Here is a 25,903-nt window from a genome sequence, read left to right as displayed (position 1 = left end):
TTGTATAGCAATGAGGGTCTCCCTTCATTTCCATGCAATTTCCCTTTTCTCTCCCTTTCCCTCCCATCTCATGTCTCTGTTTAATGTTAATCTTTTCTTCTTACTCTTCCTCCCTGCTCTGTTCATAGTTGCTCTCATTATATCAAAGAAGACATTTGGTATTTGTTTTTTAGGGTTTGGCTAGCTTCACTAAGCATAATCTGCTCTAGTGTCATCCATTTCCCTGCAAATTCTATGATTTTGTCATTTTTTATTGCTGCATAGTACTCCATTGTGTATAGATGCCACTTTTTTTTATCCATTCATCTATTGAAGGGCATCTGGGTTGGTTCCACAGTCTAGCTATTGTGAATTGTGCTGCTATGAACATCGATGTGGCAGTGTCCCTGTAGCATGCTCTTTTAAGGTCTTCAGGGAATAGTCCGAGAAGGGCAATAGCTGGGTCAAATGGTGGTTCCATTCCCAGCTTTCCCAGGAATCTCCAAACTGCTTTCCAAATTGGCCGCACCAATTTGCAGTCCCACCAGCAATGTACAAGTGTACCCTTTTCTCCACATCCTCGCCAGCACTTGTTGTTGTTTGACTTCATAGTGGCTGCCAATCTTACTGGAGTGAGATGGTATCTTAGGGTGGTTTTGATTTGCATTTCTCTGACTGCTAGAGATGGTGAGCATTTTTTCATGTACTTGTTGATTGATTGTATATCCTCCTCTGAGAAGTGTCTGTTCAGGTCCTTGGCCCATTTGTTGATTGGGTTATTTGTTATCTTATTGTCTAATTTTTTGAGTTCTTTGTATACTCTGGATATTAGGGCTCTATCTGAAGTGTGAGGAGTAAAAATTTGTTCCCAGGATGTAGGCTCCCTATTTACCTCTCTTATTGTTTCTCTTGCTGAGAAAAAACTTTTTAGTTTAAGTAAGTCCCATTTGTTGATTCTTGTTATTAACTCTTGTGCTATGGGTGTCCTATTAAGGAATTTGGAGCCCGACCCCACAATATGTAGATCGGAGCCAACTTTTTCTTCTATCAGACGCAGAGTCTCTGATTTGATATCAAGCTCCTTGATCCATTTTGAGTTAACTTTTGTGCATGGCGAGAGAAAGGGATTCCGTTTCATTTTGTTGCATATGGATTTCCAGTTTTCCCAACACCATTTGTTGAAGATGCTATCCTTCCTCCATTGCATGCTTTTAGCCCCTTTATCAAATATAAGATAGTTGTAGCTTTGTGGATTGGTCTCTGTGTCCTCTATTTTATACCATTGGTCCACCCGCCTGTTTTGGTACCAGTAACATGCTGTTTTTGTCACTATTGCTCTGTAATATAGTTTGAAATCTGGTATCGCTATACCGCCTGATTCACACTTCCTGCTTAGAATTGCTTTTGCTATTCTGGGTCTTTTATTTTTCCATATGAATTTCATGATTGCTTTATCTATTTCTACAAGAAATGCCGTTGGGATTTTGATTGGCATTGCATTAAATCTATAGAGAACTTTTGGTAATATCGCCATTTTGATGATGTTAGTTCTGCCTATCCATGAACAGGGTATATTTATTTTCCCATCTTCTAAGATCTTCTTCTACTTCTCTCTTTAGGGTTCTGTAGTTTTCATTGTATAAATCTTTCACCTCTTTTGTTAGGTTGATTCCCAAGTATTTTATTTTTTTTTTGAGGATATTGTGAATGGAGTGTTTTCCCTCATTTCCGTTTCAGAAGTTTTGTCGCTGATATACAGAAATGCCTTTGATTTATGCGTGTTGATTTTATATCCTGCCACTTTGCTGAATTCATTTATTAGTTCTAGTAGTTTCTTTGTAGACCTTTTTGGGTCTTCTAGGTATAGAATCATGTCATCTGCAAATAGTGATAATTTAAGTTCTTCTTTTCCTATTTTTATGCCTTTAATTTCTTTCGTCTGTCTAATTGCTCTGGCCAGTGTTTCGAGAACTATATTGAATAGAAGTGGTGATAGAGGGCATCCCTGTCTTGTTCCAGATTTTAGAGGGAATGCCTTTAACTTTTGTCCATTCAGAATGATGCTAGCCTGAGGCTTAGCATAGATAGCTTTTACAATGTCAAGGTAAGTTCCTGTTATCCGGGACCTTAATTCTTGACACATTTGTTGGCTCCCAGCTCAGTGGTCTCTGGAAGGAAAGGGAGTAGGGTGGGCAGACAGCGGTTAACAGACTGATTTACTGTTCCCTCACCTTCTTGGAAACCAGGGTTTCATTTATTTTCTGTGAACTCACAGGACAAAAAGAGAAAGCCACAGACTTGGCCGGACGTGCTCCGGCTGCTACCAAGCTGATTACAGGGCTGCCAGAGGCCTTGATCCTCGTTGCCAGAGCAAGATGGGAGTGCAGTCTGGAGTGCTGCTCTGCTGAGAGGAACGGGAGGCATCTGGCCGAGGCTGATGCGGCCGTGCCTGCCACCAGGTCTGCTTCACTTGATTAATGGAGTCCCGGGCTCCCCGACTTCACCTGTTAAGAAGCAGGGCAAGCTGTAGGCCCACCCAGGAGTGCCTAGGCACAGCTTCTTAGGCGTCTCACCCTGCCCCGAGCAGGTGGACAGTGTGCTGCTTGTCACAGGCCCTCAAGACTCGCCAGCCCAGCTCCAGCTGTCAATGGACATGCAATGGTTGCCAGGAGTGACAGGCTATCCTGTCCTTTTCATGTTCCCACTGCCCTTGGAGTCCAAGGCTGTTGGCAAAGTTTGTAGGCAGGGTTGGAGGTGCACGGTGCAAGAACAAAGTGTAAGGACCAGGCCCCAAGGCCAGACCCACAAGGATAGCCCAGGTCTTGGAGCCCTCCACTGCCCTGACCAGAGAGACAGGGACTGTGATTGGCACCATTCTAAAGACAGGTTTGGGGTGGTGCTGTAGCTCAGTGGTAATGTACTTGCCAGGCAAGTGCAAAGCTCTGGGTGTGATCCCCAGCACCATGTAAAAGGAAAAAATGAAGATAGTTTTCAGTGGACACTTGGTTCAGCAGAAAGAGAGACAATAGGAGTTTCCTCTAATGACTGCAGTTCTGCTTCTGCTCTGCAGGATGGAGCCAGAACAACAGGGGGTCTTAGGCTTCACTTTGGGGACTGATGAACTAAAGGGCATGGCAAGGGGAGTGATGCCCAGTGAGGAGCAGCTGAAGACCTTGGGGATTCCTTGGCCTAGGGGTCTTGGGGTAATGTGGTGGCAGGCTTCACTGTCTAGAGGATTGGCATGCAGAAGGGGAAACGAATGTCCCAGGTGGCCCGAAAGAGAAAACTGGAGCCAGTGGCTGGTGTTTCCAAGGTGGCAAATTTTAGGATCCACATCAGGAGGTTTCTACCAGTACAGGAGGAAATGGGCTACCTGGAAAAGCCCTGAGTTTTTTGTTACTGGAGAATTAAAAGAAGAGACTGGACTCCCATGGGGACCCTGGAGGGGATTCTAGCTCTGGATGAGGGTTGTCCTTTGAGAACTGGCTCCATCTAATTGTGGGATTCCAGCACCACAGAGCCCAAAGGAGAGGAAGAAGGCTGAACAGACTGAGCCTGCCATGCCTGCTGGGCCTCACTGGCCTGCAAAATAGTCACACCACCCCTCACCCTCTGCAGGAAGGACAGTCCTGCTAAAGGCCTCAGAGCGCTTATCTTCATCTCCAAAAGCCAAAGGATAATCACACCACCTCCCGTGATAAGGCCCCCCTGGTACATTAGAATGTCTGGTGTCTTTAGCTTTTGATTGAAATTCTGTCAGTTCATTACAGACACCCAATGTAGTCTGGGTGTCATGCTGATCTAGAGATCCAACTGGCAGGTACAGACGTCTGTACTTAATAAAAAAGGGGAGAAGTTATGGCTTCATAATGGAGTTTGTCTGGAAAACAAAACTGATGCCTGAGATAATAAAAAGGCCATGCTGTGCAAAGTTTGGGGTGGCTGCTTCCAGCCCCAAAGGCCAGCCCTACAACTTCCATGAAACAGACTCTCGGGCTGACCCCCAGCTGTATGGAAGTACACCTGGCAGGGCCCAGGAGCCACCCAACACCTCAGGTTCACCCTGACAAGTGAGGGGAGTCCTGTCAGTCTCAGCCCCCAGGCTGCTTCTTTCTGCATGGCTAGGTAGACAGTATGGACTTAAATATCTGCTGAATGAAAGAATAAATAAGTGGGTAGATGAGTAGGAACTGGTGGCTGCGAAGTCATGGAGGAAAGCATGGGACTACAGAATTTCATTCTTTTATTGAAGCTTACAGTTTCACTGGACTTTTGGCCCCATATGATAACTCACACATTAAAACAAAACAAAACAAAACAAAACAAAAAACAGCATTGGCAGTGGGAGGTAACATCTGTCCTCCAGGAACTAAAGCAGAGCAGAGCATGGCAGGCAATTGAAGGGTCCAAGCTTTGGAGGGCAGTAGCCTGGCTGAGATACCCAGAGAGCAGACTGTCCCAGCTCCCTGAGCAGGGACAGCCCCCAGTTAGAAGTTCACACACAAGGACTTGTGGATGTGAATGAGCAGGAATCCAAGCCACTGGTCCCACAGGCAAATCTCTCTCAAGCTTGGTCAAATTCCATTTTGGAGAAGCTGGGCTCATCTGACAGGACAGTCGCTGAGGGAAGGCAGATGCTAACGGTAAGAGGCTGAAGAACACTTATCACTGGTGTCAGGGCACGGGGGGGGGGAGGAGCTAAGGGCCAGAGGCACAGCCGATTGCTCAGGCCTGTCAGGACACTCAATTTCCAGTCCTCTCCTAGGTCAGCCTCCTTCCTACCTGTATGGCCACAGTCCAGGGATCCATTATTTGGTGGCTCTGATGCAGAATCCTCAACCCTCTTTGGGAACAGTGCTGCATCAAGCTAGGGAGAATTTTTTTAGGAGGGGAAAGAAAAGAAGAGAGGCCCACATGCTTCTCCCACTCTAAGGAGCCAGGAAAGGTCCTTGGTGTGCTCCACTGTCTACAGATAGGCTGGGTCATAGCATCCGAGAAGCTGTCATGGTGACGAAGTCCTCGAAGCTGAGCCGAATGTTGCCCTGCACTGCGGTGTCCTTCTCTCGGAAGGCCTCAGTCAGCACCTGCAGCTGGGTGCACACCTGAATGAAGCGGTCGAGCTGCATGGCGGGACTGCCAGAGCGTGGGCAGTAGCGGGAGACCAGGAGCTGGGTGAACTGGGGGCTCAGGTTGTAGCCCATTTGGGACAGAGCTGGAGAGGAGGGGCACACAAAGCAGACACACAAAAACCTGCTGTGAGCTGACCAGCAGCACCGGAGCACACGGAGCAGGGGACTTCTAGGATACAGGCATGGAAGCACGAGGAGGCCAGAGAAGTCCCGCAGGTCTGTTCAGGTGGTCAGGCTCTGTCTGACCAAGAGGGGCTCTGTCTGGAGGTTCCCCTTAGCTGGAAGGCCCCCTCCCTCTTTCTCCAAATCTCCCTTAGAGAAGCTGGCAAGAGTAGTGCCAGTACTGATCCCTCCCTCCCTCTTGCCAGGGGCAGAAGTGGTGTTCTCACCACCCACACACCTGTTTAGTCTGACTGAAACCCATGGCAGGGCAAAGGACCAGATTCTCTGTAGCTTTTTCTCTCTCCTAGGTGAGGAAGCTCCCCACTGGGTTCTCACCAATAGCTAGCCCCATTCTAACAGGCAGCTAACCACACAAGCTACCAGTCCTCCTACCTTCTGGTCTGGGCTCAGATGGCAGGCTGTGGACCCAGCGTTGGATCAGAACCAGACTTGGAGTTGTGTTCTTAGGTCATCTTACTCAGCTTCAACTTTTACTCCACTCCACCTCCGTACCCACCCTGTGCCAGGGATTGAACCCAGGAGTGCCTTGCCAGGGAGCTACTAGTCCTTTTTATTTTTTGAGACAGGGTCCTGTTAAAGTTGCTAAAGCTGGCCTCAAACTTGCAATTCTCTTGCCTCAGCCCCCTGAGTCACTGAGACTACAGGTGTGCACAACCAAACCTGGCTCAACTGCAATTTTAGAGTGCTATGGGTCCTGGAGACAAAAAGGAAACAGCCTCTGGCAGAGGTGGCAGCAGAACCTTGCTTTCTGAGACCCTGTTCAGGGCTCTTTCCATTCTATATGCTGGGAACTAGAGGGAAGAGCCACACAGACTATTCTCCAAGAGTGGGCCTGCACTAGGACAGCATTTTGTGGTACGGGTGGACACATGAAAGGGCACGTGTTCTGTTTTAGGAACTAAAGAGAAGAGTCCAGCTCTGCCCTGCCCACCATGCCCTTGCATGGTCCTCACCTTGCTGCAGCTCTGTGTAGCTGATGGAACCTGAGTGGTCCCGGTCATACTGCTGGAAGAGGTTCTTCCACTGCTGGATGAATTTCCACAGCGCTGAGAAACCATAGACATCAATGCGGCCTGACTTGGTCTTGTCAAACATGTCTGAGGGGGAGAAGGCAAAGGATGGCCAAGGGTACCATTGAAGCAGCCCCTTTCCCAGGCTGCAGTAGAAGACTCCATAGGACTGCAGGTCTGAGACACGAGCATCAAGGGCTAAAAAAGCCTCTTCCCTGGTTGCCTCAGCCCCACTCCACTCAGAACTTCATTTTCTCTGCAGGGTTCAAGGCTGAGCCCCAAGAACTTGATCTACGCTGAGCCCCCCACCCAGCCGTTTCCTGCCAGGGGTGGGAGTGCCCATCTACAGAATGGGAAACCAAATCAGCCTATGACTTATTAGTCTGGACAGAAACAGCTCTCAATTTAGGGGAAATCACCTTGAACCCCACTTTATCCCTGAAATTTTCCCTGGCCAAAGAATTTCTCCCAAGTGACCATCCACCCACCTACTGTCCACTGTCAGTGGCTGTGCACCAGCTCAATCCCACGAGGAAGGGCTGGGACTCACTTATCATCATGAGGCATGTCTCGTCATTGAATGAAGACCAGTTGGAGTTGACCAGGGCCTGCTTTAGCTCCTTCTTGGAGATGTAGCCACTGTGATCTGAGTCCACTGACTGGAACCAGGAGTAGGCCTCAGGATCCACATTGGGTGGGACACCACCTGGGAAAAGGGTGTGAACCAGGGAAGTCAGACCCAGGCCTCTAGGCCAACCTGTTGAAATGCTGGGCAGGGCCAGCCTCAGTGCCTCCCTGTCTCCTTTCCTACCCACATCTCCACCATCAAGCTGAAATTCTTACTCAGGTGGAAAAGGCATCAAGGTAGACTCAAAAGTATTTGCAATTGCTTTCTACCCCAAGAGTACTTCACACTTCTGTATAGTGCCCCAGTCACTTCTTTGTTTGTTTCCTGTCCCCTTGGAGCATGTCAAGAATTCTCTGGGGAAGGTAAACTGAGGGATCAGCAATAGATGAAAGAGGAGAAGCAAAGAAGTCTATCCATCTTAGAAAGAACTTATACTAATTAGCCAGAAAAGAGGCTCCTGTACATGTGAAAGGATCATGGGTAGTTGTGAAGGATGGAAACCACTGTCCAGTCCAGAAGGCGAGGCCAGAAGGGAAAAGGTTTGCCTGACTGAGGGGCTGGTCTCAACTCCTTGGATAAAATCCAGGCAGTGTCAGTGGGGAGTGAGATTCATAGTCCCCAGAAAGAGAGTTTCTACAACCCATGTGTGTGTCGTGGAGCTTAGGCTTTATAATCAAATCCTGCTCTCATCCTTACTAGCCTTACTAGTCTGTGTGACTTCAGGTGAAATGTGTAACTTTCTGAGTACTGATTTCCCCATTTCTAAAATGAACCCACTTCCCAAGGTTATTGTGATGATTAAATGAGATAACAGCAAAGTTCCTTAGCAAAGGGACTGGAATGTGAGCCATCAGAGACATTGTCACTAAGGAAGGAATATTCCAGCTGGGTCTGAGAGGATGATCAGGAGTGAGGCGGGGAGAAAAAAGAACAGGTGGCAAAGGCACAGGTGTGTTAAGAGCATTCCAAGGGGTCTTGGTTTGTGGGAAGGAAGGGTTGATGACAGATGAGGAGGCTGGAAAGGCCCTTTAGGATCCTCCTGGGAGCAGAGGGGCACGGCTAAGGGTCAAATCTTGTCTTCCAGAACAGTGGTCTCTAACACCAGACATGGTCCTTCCAGGACTCCAATGCAGATGATGTCTGGATCTTGCTTTATGAGCTGGCTACACTGAAGAGGAGAGGAGGAGGCACTGGCAAGAGAGTAAGCAGCAGAGGGTGAATGGCAGAGAGTCCAAGGCCATCCCTCCTCTCTAGCCCTAGGGATTAACACAAGCCTCAGGCCCTGGAGGACGTCTCAGGGCTGGGGCTCATTTTCCTATGGGCTCAGAGACAGGATTTTTTAAAAGTGTGGAAATCTGTGGTGAAGTTGCTGAGCTGAAAGCAAATGACCAGACACTCTGGGCTTTAAGAAGATAAATGCCACTGGCTGGCACTGCTCAGAACCCCCGGTTCAAGCAGCTCCCCTTGGACCACCTGCCTGTGCATGTAAACTCACACGCAGCCTGCTTCCCAGCAGGACACTCCCTGGAGGCCCTTCCCAAGCACCAAAGTGGTTCCAGGCTGCCTTGCTGGTGGCTTAGTCTCCCAGGAACAATCATTCTGTCAAGGAGCTAACTGAAATGGGCTTAGAGAGGAAGCAGGGCACTGGTACCCACTTTCCCTGGCCTTCTGTCTGAGACTGTTCAGAAATCTTCACGGAGGCTATAGCCCACACCCAAAGCTCTGCCTCCACTGAATCTCCAAGTCTCTGTCCCTCTCCTGTCCAGTACCGCATCTCCAGTCTCTCTGCTTTTTGTTTCCCTTATCTCATCCTCCTGTCTTGCCTCAGCATTTTTAAAAATATTTTTTAGTTGTTGATGGACCTTTATTTTACATATTTATATATGGTGCTGAGAATCGAACCCAGTGCCTCACACATGCTAGGCAAGCGCTCTACCACTGAGGTACAGCCCCAGCCCCGCCTCAGCATTTTTTAAAAGCAAGGTCCATGCCATATCTGCTATCACATTAAATGCCACATACTTCTTTGCTGAGAATGCCCTAGAACGAGTCCTCTCAGAGAATATTATTTAATGAAGCCCCTCCCATGGCCTGGACACTGTGCCATTACTTGTATATTCTCATTGAATCCATGCGAACAACTCCATGAGGCAGTGGCATTGCCCCATTTTACAGGTATGGGCACTCAGGCTCAAAGATGCAGTTTGGTCAGGTCAGTAAGTGTCCAAAAGACAAGCTTTCAACAATTAAGCCATCTTGCCTTTCTATAGATAGTGATCAGTCTCCCTCACACAAGAATGGGCTTGTCCCCTGGTACACTACATTACTGTCTCCAACTGTTTGCTGATTTCCTCCTCCTTATAAAAGCACTGTACATGTTCTCCCACTGCCTGGCAACTTGCAGAACCTCTCCACGGCAGAAGCATCCATTCCCATCCTATTGCTATCAGGCTTGGCCAGGAGGTGTGCTTTGGCCAAAACAATGTGAATAGATAACACATATAGGGTACTTCAGAATAAAAATTTAAAAAGCCTTTGTCCATCCCTGCTAGCTTCCTGATCCTTTTCTCTGCCACAAGGATAACATTTTCCAAATAGGGGATGCTCCTTCAACCTGGATCCCAGAGTGAAAAGACACATGGAGCAGAAACTCAGCGGCCAACCTGCAGCTGCTGACATATGAGCAAGAGTAAATAAGCGTGAGTAAGCAATAGAAATTACTGCTTGTTGTGAGCTGAGGAGATTTCCCATAGCCAAGTTAGCTGACATCTTCTCATTCTGCTGATGCAGGCTGAAGCTGGAAGCAAGATGCTCTGGTGCCAGAGACCAGGGTGCCTGCACACCCGTACATGAAGGACAGGATGGGACTCAGAAGCTGGGTAGAGGCACCCAGAACCTAAGATCCTACTTACCCTGTCCATAAGGCCCAGGTTGCTGGGCACCATAGGAACTTGGAGGTGGCTGACTATAGGGGCCACCTGGGGCGGCACCACCATATGGTCCTCCTGGGGTTCCAGGGGGGAGCCCCCCAGCATTGGGGTATCCATAGGGCCCTCCACCAGCTGGTGGTCCATAAGGCCCTCCAGGGGCAGGACCCCCATAACCTCCGCTGCCATACTGCCCTCCACCATGTGGGGGTCCAGGGTAGTAGCTACCCGGAGGGGCTCCAGGTGCCTGTCCTGTAGCTCCTGGGCAGCCCTGCAGGAAGAACAAGATATCAGTCAGAATGATAAACTAGAAACTAGCCACAGTACGGCACTCCATAGCTGATCCCACTGCCGTTCTTTCAAATGGTTCTACAGGTAGGGTTGGAATTATAGTCCCCTTGCTCGATGGGCAACCTGAGGCTTCTACAGAAGGGATAAGTTATCCAAGGTCACACCACCAATGTCTGCAGAGTCAGGGCTGAAATCCTGCCCTCCTGACTCCCCTTTCTTGCACACCAAGGTGCTTTACAAGGGCTGGGATCATGTCTGGTTTGCCACTTTATCCCCAGCAACCAGTACACAAAGGATGCTCAGTAAATACTGAGCATGTATGAATAAGCAGGCAAATGAATCAAATGGGATCCCAAGTGTTCACCCTGTGGTACCTCCATGTCTATCTGCAGAACTCACAGCACAAATGCAGACTCTACCACACAGCTGTGACCCTCATCAGTCACCAGTGATGTAGCCACAGAATGGATATACACACAGCATGTCTTCCTTAAGCTCCACCAGCTCAAGATGCAAGAACATTTTCCTATCCTCACTCATAACTCTGAGGCAGGCAGGGAGACACTATTCCTAAGGCAATAGGGCCCAATGGTTTAAAAAAAAAAAAGTTCAGTTCAAATTCAGGTTCTGTCACTTACTAACTAGCCTAATGACTTACCCTAAGCCTCAGGATCTTCTACTGTAAAATGGAAATAATAATAGTGCCTACCTTGGGTTGCCACATAAATGAAACGGGACCAGTCATGCAAAGGGCCATGACATAGGGCCTGACACAGAGTAAGCATTTGATACACGTTAACTATTAATAATATCTCTATCTACAGAGGAGGCAACTCAAGTCCAGGGAGGTCACATACCAACTGTGTGGAGGAGCTGGGCCCAGAACCCAGGTCTCCTGGCTCAAAGGTCAGGGCATTAGAGAATACAAGGGGACATTACACTCTCTTGTCCATCTCTGCATGCTTCTATCCAGGGATTCTTGAGGCTCAAAGTGTCCCGCTGCATGTCCCTAAATGGCCAGCACAGGGCTTGGCAGAGCACAGCCCTAACCTATCTGCAGACCAGCTGAGCTCAAGGACACAGAGGAGAGCCGGCCCAGCTGAGGATCAGAGAACGGTACAGGTTCTTTTATGTGTGTGTGGTACTGGGGTTTGAACCCAGGGACACTCTACCCCTGAGCCACACCGCCAGTCCTTTTTATTTTTATTTTCTGTTTTGAGACAGGGTCTTGCTAAGTTGCCAAGGCTGGCCTTGAACTTGTGAGTTGCTGGTATTACAGGCACATGCCACTGTGCCCAGCTTGGTACAGGTTCTAGAAGTGTGCTAGATCAACTTGTAGGTACCCCAGGGTCCTAGCACTGAAAACTATGGCTTTCTCTTTTTATTGTGTCTGACAGCTTCTCAATTACCCTCAAGGCTAAGGTCAAACTCATACTTCCTCTAAAAAGGGGCTTGCTTGCCCAAGGGAGGCTTCACAGGGGAAGGCAAGACGCAGGCACTGCCACCTTCCCCATTCTGCACTGTGGGAGCTTCCTCCTAGAGACTGCTAGGGCTGGCAGCAAGGCTCTCACAGACAGTGGAGTCAGATTCAAAACTCTCTTCTCACCAGCTGAGTTCATGACTATGGGCCAGTGGCTTAATCTCTCTGAACCTGCTCTTTACAAATAAAATATGATAAATCCTTTCTTCAATGGTTATGCCATGAATTACAAGAATTAAACACAGCAAAGTTCTATTAATTTAATTTTTAGCTAAACAATCCTTTTTTTTAAAAAAAAATATTTATTTTTTAGTTTTCGGCAGACACAACATCTTTTTGTTTGTATGTGGTGCTAAGGATCGAACCCGGGCCGCACGCATGCCAGGCGAGCGCGCTACCGATTGAGCCACATCCCCAGTCCAGCTAAACAATCCTTTGATGACATAAAATAAATACAATTGATCAAAGAAAGTTGCTTTGGCTGTAGCCAGGTGGGGTTCCAGATCCTTGGTCACTTGGGACTCCCTGCCTAGATTTTGAGAGGACTGAGAAGCCTCAGAGTAACTCAAAAGAGTCCTAAAACCACTAATGGAAATAAACAGTTCTTCCAACATAAGGCAAATGATCAATAAATCCTTGCTGTATTATTATTATATGAATTATTATTGTCAGCAAAGGTAAACCCTGTGGGATTTAAAGGAGAATGGACATTCTGAAGGAGCTTGTAGTTAACAGACAGGCATGCAGATACTCCACAACACCTAACAGACTAGCATAATAGGTGTTTAACATGCACACATAAGCCACAGTGACATGGGACTTCAAAGGAAAGAGGGTAAAATCAGGGATGGTTTTCCATAGGAAAGTGGCATTTGAGCTCGGACTAAAACAATGAACAAAGCTGGGCATGGTGGCACACACTGGAATCCCAACAACTAAGCTGAAGCAGGAGGATGGCAAGCTTGGGCCCAGCCAGGGCAAGTTAACAAGACCTTATCTCTCCGGAACAAGACAGGGATGCCCTCTATCTCCACTTCTATTCAATATAGTTCTCGAAACACTGGCCAGAGCAATTAGACAGACGAAAGAAATTAAAGGCATAAAAATTGGAAAAGAAGAACTTAAATTATCACTATTTGCAGATGACATGATTCTATACCTAGAAGACCCAAAAGGGTCTACAAAGAAACTTCTAGAACTAATAAATGAATTCAGCAAAGTGGCAGGATATAAAATCAACACGCATAAATCAAAGGCATTTCTGTATATCAGCGACAAAACTTCTGAAATGGAAATGAGGAAAAACACTCCATTCACAATATCCTCAAAAAAAAAAAAAATACTTGGGAATCAACCTAACAAAAGAGGTGAAAGATTTATACAATGAAAACTACAGAACCCTAAAGAGAGAAGTAGAAGAAGATCTTAGAAGATGGAAAAATATACCCTGTTCATGGATAGGCAGAACTAACATCATCAAAATGGCGATATTACCAAAAGTTCTCTATAGATTTAATGCAATGCCAATCAAAATCCCAACGGCATTTCTTGTAGAAATAGATAAAGCAATCATGAAATTCATATGGAAAAATAAAAGACCCAGAATAGCAAAAGCAATTCTAAGCAGGAAGTGTGAATCAGGCGGTATAGCGATACCAGATTTCAAACTATATTACAGAGCAATAGTGACAAAAACAGCATGGTACTGGTACCAAAACAGGCGGGTGGACCAATGGTATAGAATAGAGGACACAGAGACTAATCCACAAAGTTACAACTATCTTATATTTGATAAAGGGGCTAAAAGCATGCAATGGAGGAAGGATAGGATAGCATCTTCAACAAATGGTGTTGGGAAAACTGGAAATCCATATGCAACAAAATGAAACGGAATCCCTTTCTCTCGCCATGCACAAAAGTTAACTCAAAATGGATCAAGGAGCTTGATATCAAATTAGAAACTCTGCGTCTGATAGAAGATAAAGTTGGCCCCGATCTACAGATTGTGGGGTCGGGCTCCAAATTCCTTAATAGGACACCCATAGCACAAGAGTTAACAACTAGAATCAACAAATGGGACTTAATTAAACTTAAAAGTTTTTTCTCAGCAAGAGAAACAATAAGAGAGGTAAATAGGGAGCCTACATCCTGGGAACAAATTTTTACTCCTCACACTTCAGATAGAGCCCTAATATCCAGAGTATACAAAGAACTCAAAAAATTAGACAATAAGATAACAAATAACCCAATCAACAAATGGGCCAAGGACCTGAACAGACACTTCTCAGAGGAGGATATACAATCAATCAACAAGTACATGAAAAAATGCTCACCATCTCTAGCAGTCAGAGAAATGCAAATCAAAACCACCCTAAGATACCATCTCACTCCAGTAAGATTGGCAGCCACTATGAAGTCAAACAACAACAAGTGCTGGCGAGGATGTGGAGAAAAGGGTACACTTGTACATTGCTGGTGGGACTGCAAATTGGTGCGGCCAATTTGGAAAGCAGTTTGGAGATTCCTGGGAAAGCTGGGAATGGAACCACCATTTGACCCTGCTATTGCCCTTCTCGGACTATTCCCTGAAGACCTTAAAAGAGCATGCTACAGGGACACTGCCACATCGATGTTCATAGCAGCACAATTCACAATAGCTAGACTGTGGAACCAACCCAGATGCCCTTCAATAGATGAATGGATAAAAAAAAGTGGCATCTATACACAATGGAGTACTATGCAGCAATAAAAAATGACAAAATCATAGAATTTGCAGGGAAATGGATGACACTAGAGCAGATTATGCTTAGTGAAGCTAGCCAAACCCTAAAAAACAAATACCAAATGTCTTCTTTGATATAATGAGAGCAACTATGAACAGAGCAGGGAGGAAGAGTAAGAAGAAAAGATTAACATTAAACAGAGACATGAGATGGGAGGGAAAGGGAGAGAAAAGGGAAATTGCATGGAAATGAAGGGAGACCCTCATTGCTAAACAAAATTTCATATAAGAGGTTGTGAGGGGAATGGGAAAATAAACAAAGAGAGAAATGAATTACAGTAGATGGGGTAGAGAGAGAAGTTGGGAGGGGAGGGGAGGGGGGATAGTAGGGGATAGGAAAGGTAGCAGAATACAACAATTACTATAGGGCATTATGTAAAATTGTGGATGTGTAACTGATGTGATTCTGCAATCTGCATTTGGGGTAAAATTGGGAGTTCATAACCCACTTCAATCTAATGTATGAAATATAATATGTCAAGAGCTTTGTAATGTTGTGAACAACCAATTAAAAAAAAAAGAAAAAAAAAAAGACCTTATCTCAAAATTTAAAAATTAAAAGGGACGGCTGGGGTTATAGCTCAATGGTAGAGTGCTTGCCTCGCATGCATGAGGCCCTGGGTTCGTGAGGCCCTGGGTTCGATCCTGAGCACCATGTAAAAATAAAGATATATGTCCATCTACAACTAAAATTTTTTTTTTAATTAAAAGGGAATCTAGCACAGTGGTAGAGCACCCTCAGGTTCAATCCCCATCAAACTGCCAGTACCATGAAAAAAAAACAAGATTCCCAAGTGGGTTGAGAGGTGTGACAAGAGAGGTACACTGCAGGCCAGTCACATAACCTAACCCTCTGGACCTGGAGAGAGGAAGGAACTTTCCCAAGCCATTCTCTGAATTGAAGGCACAGGTGGTGCCAAACCACTCCCACCAATCTGCACCTGAAGACTCTCAGTACCTCCAGCTACAGTGCTCCTCCCTTAAGCAACAGTATCCCAGAGTAAGATGGAGGTGGGGGGGAACTCTGCGGTATCTGGGCATACCCAAAGGACAGGCTGAACACCATGCCAGGAAGCTGGTGCTGCAAAGCCATGAGCTGTCCTAGCCAAGGACATCTGAGGCCCAGCCCTTCCACCTGGGACACATCCCCAGGACCACAAAGCAGATGCACCCAGGCAGTTCTTCTGCCCTCCCAGCTACCACACTCCAGACAGAGACCTGTGTGTCTGGGACAGTCTGAGAGTAACTAAATCCTCTTCTTGCATTATACATATTCAAACACTATTGGCAGAATATCACCAACGATCCCCTGAGAAGATGTCAGGAGGCCTATTTCTCAGATAAAGAAACTGAGGTACAGAGCTATTAAATGACTTCATTCAGCAAGCATTTTAGAGCAACATTATACCAGACTCTGTGCTTGGCCTGAGGGCATAAAACTAAATGGGACCCTGCCTTTGAGTACCCAAAGATAATTATGATATGATCTGATCGGTGTCAGCAAATTCTTCTTACATGCTATGAAGGAATTTACTTTGTTTGCTGAATGAATAAATAAGCAATCTTATGAATGATGCCTGAAGTGAGTCAAGGAAGGCTTCTCAGCCGAGGCAGCAGTGACATTGGAGTTGGTCCTTGAAGGATGCATGGGCATTCCCCCAAGAGGAAGATGATGAAGGACGCTCCAGACAGAAGGCTAAAGAAAGATAAAGCACAGACTTACATAAGCAAGCACAGTGTGGTCAGAGAATGGGCTGAAGAGCAGAGGTGCAGAGGTGGGAAGAAACCAGTGTGAATTGAGAAAGGCCCTTGACACACTCCTTGACCAAGCATCTCTCCTGCCCGCCCTTCAGTCAGTGGATGCCTTTGGTGCCAAAGAGTACTTTCTATCTATTTAGCATCTCTCCACCCAACAATAAGCTCCCTAGGGACAAACACTGGGCCTCATTCATCAAGGTACCCCAGGGTCCAGCACAGTGCCTGACACCTGCAAACCTTCATAAATATTTGAACAAATGACTACCACTCAAAGTGTTTGGGCTTTATGCTGAAGAAAACAGCACCACAGAAGGGTTTCCAGTAGGGGAGTAATGAAAGCAGAGCCCTGTTTAGAGAACCAGCAGAGATGTGGACATGAGCTAGTGGGGGAGGCAGGGGCCCAGGTACTGGGCAGGCAGGACCTGAACCAGACAGAGAATTGGGAACAAGGAGACCAGGATGGATTCTGAAGCTATTTCAGAGATAGACTAGACATGACTTGACAACTAATTAGATTAGGCAAGAGATGGAGGGGGAGTGAGGAGAGGGAAGTGTTTAGAATGACTCAGGTTTCTAGCTTGCACAGATGACGGAAGTAGAGCCACCAACTGATGATACACAATCCAGGATGAGAGGAAGTGTGCTTTCCCAGGGTCACTGAGTTCTTTGTAAATGTCTGAACAAGAAATGAAAAACAGAGCCCCTGACTCCACATTCTTTTATACTACTCAGTGCTGCCAACCCTTTGAGAGTTTTTCCAAAAGGATTTCAAAATAATAAATATAAGATTGTGAAAGAGGGGAGAAAAAGGCAGGAGGGGTTCATTCAGTAACCATGGTTTCCAAAGTATCACCAAAAAAGCATCTCTAGGTCTTTAGCTAATTGCAAATAAGCTACATTTGATATATTAGGAGCTTGTGGAGGGGGGACACAATTATTAAAGCTCTGCTAGGTGCTTCCAATTCAATCAACTTTCATTGATTTTCAGTTCTATAAGGTTAAATACTATTATTCCCATTTCAGAGATGAGAAAATTAAGGAGCACAGAGTTTAACAATGTGCCCAAGATCACGAAGCTAGAATGGGCAAGTTGGGATTTTAAACAGTGTCTGCATGAAGGGGTGCCTGGCATGTTCCTGCACCACAGATTGTGTAAAATGCCTGTGTCAAATATGATGGCTTTCTATAGTGGACAGGCTCAGAGGGGAAAGACTGGAGTAGGTGATCTTTCAGAGCCTTCAGGCCCAGAAATCAGGGAGTCTCAGAGGAATCTCATATTCTTTTTTCACTCCAGCACCAAGGTCTAGTTTGAAAGTCACATATTGGAAGAAATCCCACAGACCCTTCAGTCCAACCTCTCAGTTGATAACACAGTCTCTGCCTCTGCAGCACCACTGGAATCTCTATTTGCACTCCCGCTAGTGATAAAGAGCTCATGCCCCCCCCCCCCAATAACCCACTCAGAAAGTCCTGCATGGGTTTTTTTTCCCCCACTTTTAGCTCCAAAGGCTCATTCTTCTACCTGCAAGACCCTTCTGAGGCCCAGAAGTATCAAAGGCTGATCCCTGCTGAGTCCTGCTGAGGAAGGAAGGAGGCTGCACTGAAAGAGAAGCCTGTGCCCTGGAGCTTCCCGTCAAGTGTCTACTGGAGTGGCCAGAAGCCCAAATAAGGGGTTGAACGATCACAAGAAGACATAAGGTGCCCAAACTTACCAGAAGAGCTTCCTAAAATATTTAAAGGACAGAAACATGCAAACAAAGAAAAATGAGCCAAGAACTGTACCAAGACCACCTCTGTGCTGACACTCCAAAATCTTTCTTTCCAGCTTCATCTCCCCTGAGCTGCAGACCCACATATCCAAAGGCTTCCTGAGCTTCCTGCCAAAACTATGCCTACCTCTGTGTTCCCATTTCCTGCTATCTACCTCAGTCACCTAAACCCAAAGCCCTAGTACCCTCCAGGGTACCTTCTCTTTCTTCCCTTCATCAATTAAACACCAAGTTTTATCAACTCTACCTCTTGAACGCACCTCAAATCAACCTTCACCAGGTCACTGTTCTTTTTAGCCCAGATTACCTCAGTGGTTTCAAACTGCCTCAGTCTCTCCTGCCTCAGTCTCTCCATTCTCATAGTGTTCCACAGTAAGAGTTCCAAAGGACAAATGAGCTCCCCTGCTACCCTTAGAATAAATTCACTCTCTCCAAAAGGCATACAAGGGATCTGGCCCTTGCTTATCTTTCTGGTCTTATTTCTTGCCCCTTTCCCTGTCACAATTACTACTAAACTGCTTTTCTTTTCTTTTCTTCTCTTTCTTTCTTTCCTCCCTCCCTCTCTCTCTCTCTCTTTCTTTTTTCAAGACACGGTCTTGCTATGTTGCCCAATCTGGTCTTGAACTCCTGGACTCAGACGATCCTCTTGCCTCAGCCTTTTAAGCAGCAGAGGCGAAAGGTGGGCCCCACCATGGCCAGCTAGACTGATCTTAAACTTCTCCCCAAATACTGGGCCTACTTGCTTCCTGGTTTTTGTGAACTTATTTCCTCTATTAGAATACAATTTCCTTCTTCACCTAGCTAACTCCTACTGGTGATTCAGTTTTTGGATTATCCCCAAAGCTTAGTAACATACAGATTCCTGGGTAAAAAACAGGTCTGAGGTGGGCCCTAAAAGTGTGTTCTTTTAACAAGCTGTCAAATGGCTCTGATGCAGACCAGCCACTGAGAAACAATGGCAATGTTTTCCCAGAAAAGTCTTCTTGCACCCCTAAACTAAGGTATCCTGCTATCCTAGTACCTTATACTTATTCCCATTTAATACTTATCATACTGATTCTATAATCAACCTATCTACATACCTCTTCCACTTAAGAATATTTACTACATACCAAACACCATACCACAATTGATATGGATTATCACGTTTAATCTTTATGAGAATTCTGAGGTAGATACTGTTATGATTTCTTTTCAAAAGAGGGGAAACCAAACTTCAGACCTTTGCAACATTCTTCTGCAAAAAAATTTCAGAGATTTGAAATCAAATCTCTCTGGCCTCAGAGATCAAGCTCTTAAGAAATCCTTCAAGCTGGTTCTCCCACAAGAGCAAAGTTTACTACTCCAAAATCAGTCCATGCTCGAGTACCCTGGGCTGAAGGCAATGGAAAATTACAGGAATTGTGACTCCTAGCAGTGGGTGGGAATCCTCCAGGACCATGTAGCAGGTGGGAAGAGGCAGCAGTGACCAAACCTCTGGATGACTTGAACCAGTTTTCTTTCTTAGAATACCTGGGACAAGTCAGCAGGTAAAGTAAAGCGGGGTGGAGGGGGGAAAAGCACCATTTCTTCTATTCCAGAACCCTTTTCTCCCCGCATTCCTTTTTGACATTTCTCTCCAAGCATAAGTCCAGGCAACATGATACTGTAACAGAATGCAGAAGCAAAAGCTGCCACCACACACAAGCATGTATAAGCAATGTGCCAAACTCCTTTTAGGCTTTGCTGCATTTCTTCCTCATTTCAGTCCTTCATACAGATATTATTTCTCCCATCCTACATGTGAGGAAACTAAGATTTAGGGGCCCTTATATGGTTTGTCCCAGGACACATAACTATTAAGTGACAGAGTTAGGATTCTAGTCCAGTCGTGTCTGACCTGATGACTTGAGCCAGTTTTCTAGGATGCATACAACTCATCCCCAAAGCTCAGTAACGTGCAGACAGGTTCTTTTAACAAGCTGTCAGATGACTCCAATGCAGACCAGCCACTGAGAAACAATGTACTATGGCAATGTTTTCCAAAATTGCATTTCTCAGGAATGCTAATATCATAAAAATGACTGATATAAAATACATATTCTATTTATTTCTGGAAGAGTTACAATGTACATTAGCAAATTAAGAATTCTAATCTGTCCTATAATGAATAAATCTATTCTTGACATGTATTTCCCAAAATTTTTGACCACAGAATTCTCCTCTATTAACAATAACTATTAACATCTCACAAGACCCAGCAAATGGAAAGGGGTTTGGGAAACACTGCTATGATACAATTCCTCCTAACCCAGCCCATGCTGGTCTCTCTAAAGAATTCTAAGTTTTAGGGGCTGGGGTTGTGGCTCAGTGGTAGAGCGCTTGCCTAGCATGTGTGAGTCCCTGGGTTCGATCCCCAGCACCACATACAACTACATAAACAAAATAAAAGTATTGTGCAACCAATATATATATAAAGAATTCTAAGTTTTAGCCCTGGTGTCACCCTTATTTGCTATGTGTGACATCTAAGCCACTTAACCTCTCTGGGCTTGTTCCTCAGTAATAAATTGGGGATAACAATCTCTGTATGACACTTGGGCCTTCATGATAGATGTAATAGAAGTCCAAATGTCCTGTAAACTGGATATAGGAGTGCACCTTCTGGAGTGATTCTTGCTACATTTTCTGGTGTGTCAGTTGAGTTTAGTAATATCACATTTGATCTTGTTTTCCAATTTTTCCTGCATGAAATTTATCTCCTAAAGTACTACATGATTTTGGACAACTTAGAACCCCTCCTGAGATTGTTTCCTCCTCTGTAAAATGAGGGGGCTGTTTTGAGGGCCTCCCGGAAATGACCATCTTAAAAGTCTAGAAAAAGGGCTGGGGATGTGGCTCAAGCGATAGCACGCTTGCCTGGCATGAGTGCGGCAGGGGTTCGATCCTCAGCACCACATACAAACAAAGATGTTGTATCTGCCGGAAACTAAAAAATAAATATTAAAAATTCTCTCTCTTAAAAAAAAAAGTCTAGTAAAAATCAAAACTCTAAAAGGCAACATGTTACACCTTGCTTTGTGCCAAATGCTGTAAAAGCATCACCTCATTCTTTTCAAAACTGCTCTGAGAAAGATCCTATTATTTGGCCCTAATTTAGAGGTGGACCCTCTAAATTACCCTATCAACATCCTGCCACCTAACAAAGCATTTTGGCCACAGAATCATATTATAGTGTTCTTGGCTGGTTTGAAATAAACTGTCAAGTAAGGAAGAGGCATTTGTAGACAGCCCAGGTTCTGTCGTTGGCTCTGCTGCCTAAGTACTTGGTGACTTCAGATAAACTATGTCTTCTCTGGTTTTCACTTTTCCTAAGTGTGAAATGGAGACGTTGAGCTATGTCAGTGATCAAACCAGCTCAGTTGAGGATCTTGGTACCACCACAATTTCTCCTGATTATTCTGAAGCAGTACGTGAGTAGGAAAATCTGTATTTCTTATCCGACTCCCTAATGACCTCGAAGAAACCAGAGCGCTAAACACCTTATCAGCACGGAAGACCCCGCCCAGGGCGTCCACGGGAGCCTTGGGAGGGTGTGGAGCCCAGGACGGGCCCAGACCGGATTTGTGGGGTCCAGCCTGAATCTGTAGGGTCTGAAGTTTCCCAAATCATCCCAATCGAGGCGTCAGATGGGGCGGGACGCGACTTGAGCAGGGTGTGTGACGTGAGCCGGGTGCGACCGACAGTCCCTTTTTCCTTCTCCCTCGCGCGAGGCCTCGCTGAAGCGAACCTCAACGTGAGGAGGCGCAAACAACGCCGGGAGAAAGAAGAGTCCAGGGGCCGGGACTGGGCTGAGCGGGGCTAGGCCTCTACCTGCATTCGCGGGCCCCTAGCACACTCACCTGCCCATACGGATAGCTGGCCATGGCGACTCTGACGTGATACGTTGGTGATAGGCGGGGCTTCCTGCCCTCAAAGCCACCCCTCGCTGGGTCTGGGGGAGAAGCCGTATCTGAATGGACAGTCGGATTGTCAATCTTCGGCAAAGTCGGCCGACGGAAGTGACGCTACAGAGCGGTGGGCGGGTGCTTCTTGGATTTACCAGAAATGCTAAAAGACTTGTAGAGGGTTGCGGGGGTTCTGAGGGTTGTGCCGGCGCGCTTGTTTCTCCTTTTCCTGTCCAGAACTAGGTCCCAGGGCTGACCAGGTCAGGATATTTAGTGAGAAGCCTGGGTTGGGTGTTGCTGCGGTGGCCATGTTATAACCTGGCAAATTGGACGCATGATAGTGGCGTAGTTGCTGTCCTTCTCAAGTTCCCGCCCTAGGATGCCTTGACTACTGAGGAACTAACTGAGGCCTCCTGGAAAGGGTAGAGGCGGTGGCGTCATGACATCGCTAGTGTCAAGACGCCGATACCAGTTCGAACCCTTGGGGTGGTGCACAGATCTGTGGACTTTGGAGAAAACCTCAAACTGTAAGAGTAGGAAGAAAGGTTGTTGGTACCTCTTCATAAATGGGGAAACGGGTTCTGAAAGGCAGCGACTTACTTGTCCTTGTTCACTGTGAGGTCGCGACAAATTGTGGCCTAGAACTGGGATCGGGATGCCCAGGTCTTAGCAAGGAAGTGTAAATTGGTCCCCTTGTGTGCGAGGGGAAAAAATTGGGATGTATGTAGTCGAGGGGGAGAAATAAAGAATGTCCAGGCTTTTGCCCCTTTCAGTGCTTTATTCACTCAAATTACTCAATACAATTTCACTCTGAAGGTTCTTTTTTTAAATTTTTTATTTGTTTTAATTAGATACACATGACAGTACAATGATCTTGACAAATCATACATTTGAATCAGATGGGGTATAATTTCTCATTTTTCTGAGTGTACAGGTTGCAGAAACACATTGGTCATGCAGTCACATATATACCCACAGCAATAATAATGTCTATCTTATTCTGCTGTCCTTCCTTTCCCCCCTTCCCCTCCCCTCCCCTCCCCTCTCATCACTTCTCTACCCAATCTAATGTGACACACTTCTTTTTTTTTTTCTTTTTCCTCACTTCATCGTACATGTATTCTGTATAACGATGAGGGTCTCCTTCCATCTTCTATGCAATTCCCCTTCTCCCTCCCTTTCCCTCCCACCTCTCTTCCTTATTTAGTGATAATCATCTTCTCATGCTCTTCCTCCCTACCCCATTTTGAATCACCCCCCTTGTATCAGAGAAGACATTGGGCATTTGTTTTTTAGGGATTGGCTAACTCTCTATAGGTTTTTAATCAAGAAAACGACAATCCTTAATGCTAGCTACTGCAATAGACATAATCAATGCACAGCAAATGATTCTAGATTAGTTAATTCACAGCAAACAATTCTAGATTAATTTTTAAGCAGTGTAAATATACTTAATCATAACAGGCTAATGACAGACATTCCCTCTGCATACTAAGTTCAAATGTCAGATCAAAAGTCTTAAGTCCAGCAGATGCACACTCAGACCACGGTGATCAGCTCCAGAACCAAGGCAGGCTTCTCCTGGGGTGGAGTGGATGACCGGTTGAGGAGAGGGTAATATGGAAGTTGAGGCTCTCACCAAGGTCCAGATGAGGCAGTAGAGTTTGAGAGCTGTGAGGATCACACAGAGGATCAGGAAAAACGATGACAAGCGATGGGATGTCAGACCAGGTCCTCATCAGGCTCTCCTGATGAGGCATGAATCCTGTTCATTAACTATTATTTATACTAAATAATAATTTGGGGGCTTTTGACCCCTCTTTCAATTCTTATCAGCTACCACTGGATTTCTCCATGACATCATTTACCCTGAGGTCAGAAACATCTGGTCTGGTGGTCTCCACCCTGATCTTCTCACCTTTCCCTCTTAGGTGAGGATAGCCTGCCAGGGACTTCACTCTATTTATCAGGGTGAGGGGAACTAACTTGTCTGAGGCCATACTGGAGGGCTCTGTTAGGCATGCCTGATTAGACTGGAGTTTTTAAAATTGAGTTGTTTAGGCTCAAAAAAAAGCCTAAGGCCATCCTCACACCTTGATAGATCAAATCTTTGTTCCTAAGTGATTTCAATATTATGTACTTGTCTCTTGGGGTTCAGGTTCTATACTTGTTTGCCCACTTCTACGGTTGTTTTGTTAATTTCTTCCACTCAGACAAGAATTGTGTCTGGTCTTACCTGTCATTGTATCTGCAATGCCCACACTGTGCTTTTTACATAAACAAATGAATAAATTAGGGTTATAAGGCGTTACCCAGTCAGGCCCATCTTATCATAAATCCAGACATTTCCAGAATTACAGTGTTGATCATCTACTTGCCCATGGACAACCTGCAATATGTGCTTCTCATCTACACTGGCAAAATAAGGCCAATCTTTTTTTTATCACTTTTCCAGTTTTAGGTCTCACAGTCAACATTCCACCCTCCTACACACAATTCCACTATTGGACACTTTTGTTTTAATATGAGGATCTTAGTTTTATCACTTTCTAATGGTAAGATCTTGGGCAGATGAATTTTTTTCTTCTCTGAGTCTGTTTTCTCAGCTGTGAGTTACAAATATGTAAATTTGAAAATGAGCGTTTTGTCCCTGCGCAGACTTAAGGTCAAACCACTCCTTTCATTCTGTGTCTCAACTCCAATCCCCCCCTCTACTAACCCTCCCACATTCCCTCCAGCTCCAGAGCTAGCCACTCTTGCCAGTCTGTCTTTGCACTTGGCACTGTGGCTGTGCCATGTTCCGACCTGCCTTGTATAAGAGTTCTCTTTGATGTTTTCCTCAAAATCCATTCCTCTCCATCTCAGAAAATCCATCCAGTTTCTCAGGCCAAAACCCTAGGCTCATTGTTGTCTGTTTCACTCCCCGATCTCCACTTGCTCTAGTTAAAAAAAAATATGCCATGTTTGCTCTTTTCTCCCTGTTTACACTATCCTTCCAGTCCAAGACACCATCATCTGTAGCCTGAATCACTACAATAGCCTCCTGACCAGTGTTCCTGGTTTCACTTTCCCCCACACTCCATTCCCATAGGTAACCAGAGTAATCGTCTTAAACTCTGAGTCACATAATGTTACTCCCTGTCTTAAACTCCCGAGGGTTTCCCATTACTCTTACAATAAAACCTGAACTCATCCTTATGACCTTCATGGTTCTACATGACCTAGACCCTGCCTTGTGTTGTGGGCCTCATTTCCTGCCATTGTTGTCTTTCTCCATTCCTTTCTGCCACATGGGTCTAGTTACCATCCCTGAAACACACTGAGCTCATTCTCACCTCCAGATCTTTAGTTTAGCTCTTTGCTTTTTCTGGAATATTTTCTCTTGACTTTCCACTGGTTGACTCTTCCTGGTCATCCAGGTCTCAGTTGAACTATTACCTCAGTGGGGGCCATTCCTTGATACCACATCTAAAGTACTCTGCCTCCCTACACACGTTCCATTCATTCATCACACCACTGAATCTTAATTTTTCATACTTGTCACTTGAATTATTCTTTTTTAAGGTTCACATGCATATTGTAAGGTTTACATGTGTACATTAAGGTTGTAATTTTCTTACTCATTTCTCTGTCTCCAGCACCTAGAATAGGGCTTGGCATGAATTCCATGATTAATGGTTTTATTATCACCTTTGTATCAAACATACCCCAGGTGTGAGAAATTGTGTTAAGTGGTACTTAGTTTTTGCCTCAGTCTCTTGAGCTAAATACTATCACCCATTTATAATGCAGAGCTGAAGTTCAGCGAGTCTAAGTGACTTCCTTAATATGAAAAGGATAAGTAGATCCAGGTGCAGTGGCACATGCCTGTTATCCAGCAACTTGTGAGGCTGAGGCAGGAGGATCTGGAGTTAGAGGCCAGCCTCAGCAACTTAGCAAGGCTCTAAACAGCTTGGCAAGACCCTGTCTCAAAGTAAAAAAATAAAAAGGGCTGGGCATGTGACTCAGTGGTTGAGCACCCCTGGGTTTAATCCCTAGTAA

At 45.6% G+C, this 25,903-nt stretch overlaps 1 protein-coding gene across 3 annotated transcripts; it reads right to left on the bottom strand.

Moving 5' to 3' along the window:
• Nucleotides 1–4,211: 4,211 nt before the first annotated feature.
• On the bottom strand, nucleotides 4,212–21,923 carry PEF1 (penta-EF-hand domain containing 1). Of its 3 annotated transcripts, XR_014023419.1 has the most exons (6): nucleotides 21,818–21,922; nucleotides 9,842–10,127; nucleotides 6,852–7,007; nucleotides 6,245–6,388; nucleotides 4,762–5,191; nucleotides 4,212–4,599 (listed from the first exon to the last, which is right to left on the bottom strand). XR_014023419.1 is itself a non-coding variant. In XM_081305134.1 (5 exons), the coding sequence occupies exons 1-5, from the start codon at nucleotides 21,839–21,841 to the stop codon at nucleotides 4,962–4,964; spliced, it is 840 nt and encodes a 279-aa protein (XP_081161260.1). In that variant the 5' UTR covers nucleotides 21,842–21,922; the 3' UTR covers nucleotides 4,212–4,961. The 3 variants fall into 3 exon arrangements, 2 of the variants coding, with proteins under 2 accessions (XP_081161260.1, XP_081161261.1); XM_081305134.1 differs by having other exon boundaries at nucleotides 4,212–5,191; XM_081305135.1 differs by lacking the exons at nucleotides 4,212–4,599; nucleotides 4,762–5,191 and adding an exon at nucleotides 5,198–5,345 and having other exon boundaries at nucleotides 21,818–21,923.
• Nucleotides 21,924–25,903: the final 3,980 nt, after the last annotated feature.

This window comes from Spermophilus citellus (genome assembly GCF_964194105.1).
Source record: "Spermophilus citellus genome assembly, chromosome: 9".
NCBI lineage: Eukaryota > Metazoa > Chordata > Mammalia > Rodentia > Sciuridae > Spermophilus > Spermophilus citellus.
This window is presented reverse-complemented; position numbering and strand designations above follow the sequence as displayed.